The sequence below is a fragment of the Patagioenas fasciata genome, chromosome 2, assembly GCF_037038585.1.
Source record: "Patagioenas fasciata isolate bPatFas1 chromosome 2, bPatFas1.hap1, whole genome shotgun sequence".
Lineage (NCBI taxonomy): Eukaryota > Metazoa > Chordata > Aves > Columbiformes > Columbidae > Patagioenas > Patagioenas fasciata.
Window position 1 is genome coordinate 168,462,473 of NC_092521.1, and position 10,047 is coordinate 168,472,519.

A 10,047-nucleotide genomic window follows, 5' to 3' on the forward strand; every position below is an offset into this window, starting at 1 on the left:
TAACAAAGCTGAGCTTTATCAGCTCCGGCTTATCAGCCGCAGAAAGATGAGGGATGGTTTGGCATCCGAAACCCCAAAAACATTAAAACCAACAGTCCAGGGCAGCTTTACAAAGCCATAAACATTTTTCACCACCTCCTTGAACCATTTGCAACAATTCAAACGGCTGAAATTCCAACCTCCTTCTTACAGCCAGGGTTAGGCCAGGCTTAAAATCTCACGCTCTACAACAGTCTGTGTGCAAACTGAATGAGTCATTGAGGTGTTTTACCCCTACACTCAACATCCCTATCCCACCTTTATTTATTTCCAGCTTCTTCAGGCTACAGACATTTTTAAACTGGAACAGCAAGACCCTGACGCTGGTTTAAGCGCAGACGCCAACATGATGCAACCAGGCAATTTTTTTTAAATGGCATAAAACCGGTTTTAGGACTTGCTAAGCTCGTGTGATATATCCCGGTGACCCCCAGCGCACACCCAGGGGATTCCATGAGCCAAAATCGCTCCTCACCACCAGAAGCGGCAAACCTCTAACACCTGGCTGCAGATTTATAGTAAATACCCTCCGAGGATACAACAAATACGCTCGTTCAGGGAAGGAGAGAAAATAAGCGGCACATTTTTGCAGAATTCCCTCTCGTTTCCATCAGGATCTGGTGGGGATGGTCACGTTGGACCCGACCGTGGCGGCGCAGAATCCGCGGGTGCCACCGGGTTATTCAGCGACATTCCCAGGCTTGGAGGGAAAATAAATCAGTAGGAAAATAATAGAAAAACAAACCAATTTGTTTCGTAATTTTGCTCAAATCCCATCCCACGTAATCACCGGGTCGCGCGGAAAGAAGTTCAGCGTGTATTGAACTCAACTGTTCTAATTAAAAGATGGTCCAGAGCAGGAAAATATTTATCATTTTGGGATTTAAATGCTGCTGAGAAGCAAAAGGCTACAGCCGGCACATGGTAAACCAGCGCTTCCTGAGGGAGGCGAGGAACCCGGAAGCAGATTGAATTTAAAATAATAAGAACAACAAGAACAACAAGAACGAAGAAGGAAGAAGAACAAAGAAGAATGAAGGAGGAGGAAGAAGAACGAAGAAGAATGAAGAAGAAGAATGAAGGAGGAGGAAGAAGAACGAAGAAGAATGAAGGAGGAGGAAGAAGAACGAAGAAGAACGAAGGAGGAGGAAGAAGAACGAAGAAGAACGAAGGAGGAGGAAGAAGGAGGAGGAAGAAGAACGAAGAAGAATGAAGGAGGAGGAAGAAGACCAAAGAAGAATGAAGGAGGAGGAAGAAGGAGGAGGAAGAAGAACGAAGAAGAATGAAGAAGGAGGAAGAAGAACAAAGAAGAACAAAGAAGAACGAAGGAGGAGGAAGAAGGAGGACGAAGAAGAACGAAGAAGAATGAAGGAGGAGGAAGAAGGAGGAGGAAGAAGAACAAAGAAGAATGAAGGAGGAGGAAGAAGAACAAAGAAGAATGAAGGAGAAGGAAGAAGGAAGAGGAAGGAGAAGGAGGAGGAGGAAGGAGGAGGAGGAAGGAGGAGGAGGAAGGAGGAGGAGGAAGGAGGAGGAGGAAAGAGGAGGAGGAAAGAGGAGGAGGAAAGAGGAGGAGGAAAGAGGAGGAGGAAGAAGGAAGAAGGAGAATATAAACCAACATAATTTTAAAAAAGAGATTTTTACTCTTCCTTCAGCTCCTGAACCCACCAACAGAACGAACCTTCAGCAGGTGGCACCCGATGGATTTTCATTGCAAATTCCTCACCTGACCTTAAAAATACCCCCTGGGAGCCCCTAAAATGCCTCGGAGACCAAGATTTTTCACTGTGTCCGTCTGCAGAACTCGAGCTGCTCCGGGAGAAGCCAAACGGCACCGGTGGCCTTGGGGACGTGTCCAAAGCGGTGGCACCGGGGGAGGTGGGAACGATGATTTGTCCCCTCCAGGGTCCCCTGCACCCCAAGCAGAAAAGATTCGTCAAAGATGCTTCGCGCTGAGGCCGGAAAATTAAATTTCAGTGTCTTCTTAGTTCATAGACACAGAAATAACACCAAACGCTTCCGTAAACCACCATATTTAAACCTGCGCTTACAGAAAGTCCCGTCCTTGCCCTAAACTCCCCTAAATTTAACGAGACAACGCTTTCCGATAACAAGTTGTCCTTAAATTAAGAATCCGCAGCGTAGAAACCGAAAAACTCTGTCGTCACGGTGCTGTGAATAAAACCCTGAGCTGAGCTTAAGGTCGCTGCTCGAACGGAAAAGCCTTGATGTATTTATTTCTTAGAGCGATTATAGATGAAGTTTAATCTATTCCACGAGTCGAGTCAGCGGATGGGGAAAACTTGGGAGATGCTCTTCATTCAATAAAACAAAACAAACCCACATTTCCAGCAGGGCCAGGGGAAGCGAGCGCTTTCAATTAAACTGGTTTAGTGAGATTAAGCCCGGTCTAACGCTCCGCGACGCCGTAGCGGTCACTGGGGCAACACGAAACACAAGGCGGGGGAATTATTGTAGGAATAGATGAATTTAACCCTCTTCATCCTCTTTTATAGCTTTTTTGGGTATCGACGCTGCGGAAAGCAGTAAATGCTCAAAATAACGTTTCTGCTGAGTGCGGAGCTTTGAGACGGACGTTTAAAGTAGGAAAAACATAAAGAAACGAAAAAATCACATTTTTCAGCAAGCGTCCTAGCCAATCTATAAAAAACGGAGCCATAGAGGGACTTTTTTGGGGTGAATTCTACCTTTTCTGGCAAGGAAAACCCAAAATGCAAAGAGCGTCGCAGCTCCCGACGCCCCGTCCTTCCACAGCTTGGCTCCGTAATACACCTCAAGAATCACCTCAACAACAAAACGCAGCCGGTTTATTAATGGGAAGGTCTGAATGTCTGCAGAGAAGGAGACTCCACAACCTCCCTGGGCAGCCTGGGCCAGGCTCTGACACCCTCACCCCCAACAAGTTGCTTCTCCTCTTGCAGTGGAACCTCCTGTGTTCCAGTTTGCACCCATTGCCCCTTGTCCTGTCACTGGTTGTCACCCAGAAGAGCCTGGCTCCATCCTCCTGGCACTGCCCCTTTCCATATTGATCCCCAGGAATGAGTCCCCCCTCAGTCTCCTCTTCTCCAGCTCCAGAGCCCCAGCTCCCTCAGCCTTTCCTCACCCGGGAGATGCTCCACTCCCTCCAGCATCTTGGTGGCTGCGCTGGACTCTCTGCAGCAGTTCCCTGTCCTTCTGGAGCTGAGGGGCCACAACTGGACACAAGATTCCAGGTGTGGTCTCCCCAGGGCAGAGCAGAGGGGCAGGAGAACCTCTCTGACCTACTGACCACCCCCTTCTAACCCACCCCAGGTCCCATTGGCTTCCTGGCCACAAGGGCCCAGTGCTGGCTCATGGTCACCCTGCTGTCCCCAGGACCCCCAGCTCCCTTTCCCCTGTCTAAATATACACACCGACAAATTATATTTAGAATTAAGTCGCCCGCGGCAGCCAGTGATGGGAGGTTGGTTGGGTCGGTATCTCCGCTTTAAGTCATTGCAAGGAAAATATTAAATCACAAAGGGAAAACAGCTTGGAATTTAAAATATATTGCATGGGTAGGTGACAGATGTTAAATTTCTTCATTTTTGAGAAATTCAGCTGCTCAAACACACCCAAGGCCACGACGTTCCCCAAATCATTCCATGCTCCACCGTAGAGAAGCGTTGTTGATCTACAGACCTAAAATGCTGAAAATTAAAGGCAAAAAGTCCTCCCAGCACATCCACACAGGGCCGGCTCCTGGAAAAATGCACATTTTCCCCATTTGTAGGCATCCGAATTGGCAGAAGGACGAGACAAGAGGTTTTCAGCCCTCAAAACCCAACGCTGAAACCGAACCCAAGTCGGGCACCGCAAACCAGGGAGACGGCGATAAGGGAGAAGTTTGTCTGATAACTCACTGGAGACCAAGACAAATTTGGGCATATAAAGACGATTTTCTTGAAATAAACCAACTTTTCGGAGACCAAACAGCCGAAGCGCGGAGCTGAAAACCCCTCGGGCGGTGAGAGATGAGTTTCTCCTTCACTACTCTTGATCTCACACCCCGTGGGACCATCGTCAGTCACCCTAACACGAGGAGGAGCGTTCGAAGGGCAACATGGATGTAAAACCCAGCCTTTCGCTTCCACAGCATCTCCCCGATGGATGAGAATAAGCTCGAGGACCCAAACTGGGATATTTAACCAGAGCACGTTCGCCGGGAGCTCCCGCCTCATGCTGAGGGCACCAACGTTCCCAATGGTTTTCCCTCCAGAGAAAAGGAGCAAATAGAATCCAGGTGCCCATGAGAAGCAAAACGAGAATCAAATCTCCGAGAGACACAAACACTGAGGTGCCCACAAAGTCTCTATAGCTTCAACACACCTAAAAAATAACAATTTGGTAATAGCCACAATTAAAACCATGAAGTTTTAGACTGTTTGAATCCATATCATTTCAACGAAGTCATTGGGGTGTTGAAAGGCACCAGCACAAAACCACCAAACCATGGGCAGCAACAGCCTGCGGAGATGCGGGACAGCAGGAGAACCATTTTCCCCCAAAACTGAGCGAAATTCGAGCTGGGGAGGGTACAGAACAAGATGCAGATCAATACATTTTCAGCTGAAGCATCTTCGGTTTCCATCACAATGTCCAGATGCCAAGTGAAGAACTTCTCGAGACTCTCAATCCCAACGATCTCGCCCCATGCGATGACCCCACCAATGTGCAACCTGTTTGAGAAGGTCCAATCTCGGTGTCTTAAGCGCTCGCCCCTCCCAGGTTTGGCTGCGCCTTTACGGCTCCAGCAACGGCACAAAGAGATGAAGTCTCTTCTGCTCACGGTCTATGATACAAACATCCACCAAGAATCGTCCCGGTTGGAGGGGACCCTCAAGATCATCGAGAGGTGCAGGTGGGCAGCTCCACGGAGAAGCCGCAGACCCCGCGTGGAGCTTGGCGGCGGCTCCGGTTTGAGGTGAGACGACCTGGTTTTGCCAGACGCTGAAGATCTCAGGAAGCCGAGCTCTGGCTGATGAGCGGGACAAGGAGCAGAAGCCTCCAGGTGAAAGCCGGAAAGTTTCTCTGCTTGTAGGAAAAGTCTGGTAAACACCATCAGCACGGGCTCCAGTGGAAGTCCAGCTCCCCAAACCAACATCCCATGTCCTCCCGGTGCGGAGCTCCAGCCCAGCAACAATGTCAGGTCCCTGAAATCATCCAGCGTCAGGTTGGACGGGGCTTGGGGCAACCTCATCAAGTGGAAGACGTCCCTGCCCACGGTAGCGGGGGTGGACTAAACCATTTCTGAAGGTCCCTCCCAAGCCAAACCATTCTGCAAAGAATTCCCATGGAAAATAAAGCTGAGCCTGAGGATTTAGAGGCTCCGCTCGCGCCACCGGGCTGCGCCCAACGTTCTCCAAGCGCCCAACTCCAACGCGAAGAGCTACGAAAACAACTCCTCCAAAGAATGAACCGTCCCGAGCAGCAGCAAACATCCCACAGCCATCACGGGTTCGTTGTAACCGCCACGCTTTGTAATCAGAATCAGAGAATGTCCCCAGTTGGAAGGGACACGCAAAGACCATCAAGATCATCACCCACCAGTTCCTGGGACACCCCGGAGGGCATCGTGACGTTTGAGAGCGGGGAAGGAGATGATGAACCTCGAGACCCCCCCACCTTTGAATTAAACCACCAGTGAGCTACTGCAAACAACCCTTTTCTCCAGCTAAAAGCACTGGTGCTGGGGGAGCTCATCCTCATTAACACACGCCACTAATGAAGCGACGAACACAACTCCCAGACAAGGCTCCTAAAAACACCTGAACACCTCCTGGCAGCTGCCAGAGCCCCAACCCGGATCACACACCCCAACAGAACCCCAAATCAGACCAATAAATGATTATTTCTTTTAAAAAGGCATTAGAGAAACAGATCTGGCTTCTTTAAAGAGCGCGGGTTTGCGACACGGGATTGTTTTAGACAACAAGCGGCAGCGCGATACAACCCGTGCGCTTCTAACCATCGCACTCGGTGTGACACCGAATCCCACGCGCCAGCCCAGCACCCGGATCCCTCACACTTAAAAACTACAAAGAGGAAATACCTAAATCAGGCTAAAAACTTTCTGGACCAACAGTAAAGTTGTTTGAACCCAGAGAGTCGCTCGGGACGGAACCATCGCTCCCCACGGGGGTTAAATCAGGTGCAGCGTTTGCTCCGGGCTCTCCCGTCCGGGGAGGAAAAGCAGGAGCCAGGTCTATAGAAAAACATAACCCGCGTTCAACGCAAAATCCTCCGTGTCTGGCTAAGCTGAGACGGCACCGGTTGGGCCCCGCAGCCCCCCGGCTGCTGCAGGTGGGCGCGGGCGGCACTGGCGGTGTTCGCTCAGAAAGGTTTGCTCTGTCGTCCTTGCTCTAAATACGCCATGTTTTTAAGCTTTGCCTCCGCTCCGAGCTCTGCCCAGAGGTGCCACGGGCCGGGTCTCCTGGCTCCTTCCAGCCCAGAGCCGCCGCACGCGCCAAGTTTATGAAGCACCCAAATCCTCGGCGGGGGAGGTCTAAAAATGTAAAAATAGCGTTCAGACCGATAAAAAAGGGGGAGACGGGGGAGGAAAACCCAGCGGTACCGGCAGGGACGGCAGGGTTTGCTCAGGAGAAGCGGTAAAGCCGGCGGCCCCGGCGCGGTGTCCAGGGGGTTACTGCGAATCCCCAGCGGAGAGAACCAGAGTTCACCGGCCATTAGGCTGCTCCTTCCTCCTGTCAGAAAATGGGGTCAGGGCAGGGGGTGCTGGAGGGAGGATTCAAAGGGTAAAATAAACACGGGGCTCGGGAAGCCCTCCGCACATCGGAAAAAAAAATAATCATAATAATAAAGGTGCGAAAAAAATGGCCCCCCCGGGGAGGCCGGGACACGTCCGCACTCCCCGCCCGGCCTCCCGCCCTCCCCGCGCAGCCCCCGGGCCAGGGGAGGGCGGACAGGGCAGGGCCGGCCCCGCCACCCCCGGCCCGGGCCCTCGGCAGCGCCCCCCCCACCCCACCGCTCCGCCGCGCCGCCCCGGCCTCCACCCGCCGGGGCCCGGCCGCGGCGCTCACGCGAGCCCGGGGATGCGCGGCCTACCCCGGCCGCCCGCCCGCCGCGCCCCGCGGCCGGAGGGAAGCGGCGGCAGCTCCCCGGTTCCCCCCTCCCCGGCCACGGCGGCGCCCCGCGCGGCTCGGCCGGGCCCGGCGGGGCCTTAGGCCGCGGTGCGGGCAGCGGTCGCGGCGGCCCCGGTGCGGCCCGCGCTTACTCCGGGGTCGGGTGCTCCGGGTCGTAGAAGTCCCCCATGGTCGGGCGGGCGCTGTCGGGGGCAGGCGCGGCCCGTCGGGCGGGCAGGGCCGGGCCGCGCCGCGGGGGAGGCCCCTCTCCGCCCTCCCAGCCCGGCGGGGGCTCCGCCGCCGCCGCCGCCGCCTCACATCCTCCGCCGGGCCCCGCGCTGCAGCGGCCGCCGGCGGGGCCCCGCCATCCGCGCCGTGCCCTGCCCTGCCCTGCCCGGCCCGGCCCGGCCCGCGAGTCCGCCCCGGCCGCCCGGCTCCTCCTCCCCGCCGCGCCACCGCGCCGCCGCTCCCAGCCCCGCTCCCAGCCCCGCTCCCCTCGGCTCGGGGGCCGGGAGCTGCCGGGGAGCGCCGGCACCGGGCGGGATCGCACCGGGATCACCCCCGGGATCTGCGGGGCCACAGCGGGATCGGCGACAGGGTCACCCAGAGCTCCCCGGGACCACAGCGGGATCGGCCGTGGAACCACCGGGATCTCCTTGCGATCACACCGGGATCACCCCCGGGATCACTGAGATCTCCACACGATCCCTGGGACCACATCGGGATCAGACATGGCACCACCGGGATCTCCATGGGATCACACTGGGATCACCCCCGAGATCACTGAGATCTCCCCACGATCCCTGGGACCACACCGGGATCAGACACAGCACCACCGGGATGAGCCACAGCACCACCGGGATCTCCTTGGGATCACACCAGGATCACCCCCGGGATCACTGAGATCTTCCCGGGATCACTGGAACCACATCAGGATCAGCCACAGGGTCACCAAGAGCTCCCCGGGATCCTTGGGACCACAGTGGGATCAGCCTTGGAACCACCGGGATCTCCTCGGGATCACCGGGGCCACAGCGGGGTCAGCGACAGGGTCACTGAGAGCTCCCTGGGATCCCTGGGACCACACCAGGATCAGCCGTGGGTCACCGTGAGCTCCCATGGAACCTGGGGACCACAGTGGGATCAGCCGTGGCAGCCCTGGCATCGCTCCCAGGATCACTGAAACCACGTTGGGATCAGCCACAGGGTCACCGAGAGCTCCCCGGGATCCTTGGGACCACATCGGGATCGGGTGCGGCACCACTGGGATCTCCTCAGGATTGCACCAGGATCACCCCCGGGATCACCGAGATCCCCCCAGGATCAGCCATGGGTCACCAAGAGATCCCCAGAATCAGTGGGACCTCAACAGGATCTCACTGGCATCACCTCCGGGATTGCCAGGATCAACCAAGGGCTCACAAGGATCAGCAGCCTCCCGGATCATCCCCAGCACAGCAGGGTCACCCCCAGGACACCAGCACCCCAGGAATCAGGGATCACCCCTGGGATCTCCCAAAACCGGGGGCACCAGCGCCCCAGGATCACCCACAGCCCAGGACATCAGCACCCCTGGGATCACCCGCAGGGTCACCAAGACCCCTGGGATCAACTCCGGGATCACTCCCAGGTCACAGACACCCCGCGACAACCCCGGGATCTCCCCAGGATCCCCCCATGGGATCACAGCCCCGATCCCGGGTATTTTCATTTCACCAGCTTCCCAAAGCCCAGGGAGAGCTCCCCGACTGAGCCGCAGCGCCCCAGGACACCCACCTGCTTTCGGGGGGCGATACGGACCCTCCGCTCACGAGGAGCCTCAAAACAACACTCACAGTGTCCAAAACTGAGATTTTTTGCTCTTTTTTTTTCCTTTAGAACCCTTTGGAAATGGATCCTTTCAAAGAAAAGGTGTTTTCTAGGCTGTCCCCACAGCACTTCTGGGGAGCGGGTGCCATTACGGTAACACGAGTGAGCTGCAACAAATTAAACCAGACCAAACAGCTCAGACTAATTAATTTTCCCAGTGTTTCACGTAAACGAGGGCGGCCCATGGAAAACCTCCAACCCAGGCTGCTTGAATTCATGGACATTCCCGCCGCGGCTGGTGTGGTTTGTTCATCCCCCATCCTGTTGCTCAGCGGCGCCCAGCTCCATCACCCCATAAAGGTTTTTCCAGTAACCCCAGTGATGCTCCAGTGGGTTTCCCAGTAACCCCAGTCACAAGCAGACCCTGCGTGTTCGCCGCTCAGGCCGTGGCGACAGAGGGTGAACGCTGAGGGCCACGCAAAACTCGTAGGACACCCAAAAAGGGTGGCTGAGAGTTTTATGCCATGCAGAGACAAGTGGAAATTCTGAGGAGCTGGGCCCCACCTTTAGGCCAGGCCTGTAGCATCACCAGCACATATATATGTACAAATATATAGGCTCATGTCCATATGGAGCCGTGCTAGAGGCAGCGAGAGTGACACATAAGGAATTGCTGCTTGTTGTCACCAGAGCTGCCTGACACTGCACCGGCTGCCGCCAGCATCACCTGGGTGGGTATTCAATTAACTTATTGTTTCGTAGAATCATTTTGGTTGGAAAAGCCACTCAAGATCATGGAGTCCAAGCGTCCACCCACCCCATGTCCTGAGAACCTCCTGTCCGTCTGTCCATCCCTCCAGGGATGGTGACTCCAGCACTGCCCTGGGCAGCCTGTTCCAATGCCCCACAGCCCTTTGGGGAAGAAATTATCCCAAATTTCCAACCTCAACCTCCCGTGGCGCAACTTGAGGCCGTTTCCTCTTGACCCACCTTGAAAACATCAAAGTAGCAAAGAGGTGACGTGACGGAACAAGCCCAGGAGGCCCTTGCGGTCGGTCCAGATGCACAAAAATTGGGTGGA

General features: G+C 55.2%; 1 protein-coding gene across 2 annotated transcripts in view; it reads right to left on the reverse strand.

Moving 5' to 3' along the window:
- Positions 1 to 7,830, reverse strand: part of SETD2 (SET domain containing 2, histone lysine methyltransferase) — a 65,889-nt gene extending 58,059 nt beyond the window's left edge. Inside the window, exon 1 of one of the 2 annotated variants that reach the window (XM_065829930.2) lies at positions 7,310 to 7,830. In XM_065829930.2, coding sequence (XP_065686002.1) covers positions 7,310 to 7,347 — 38 coding nt within the window. In that variant the 5' untranslated portion in view covers positions 7,348 to 7,830. Of the gene's footprint in view, positions 1 to 6,649; positions 6,886 to 7,309 lie in introns of those variants that run through there. The other variant, XM_065829929.2, reaches the window with a different exon arrangement.
- Positions 7,831 to 10,047: the final 2,217 nt, after the last annotated feature.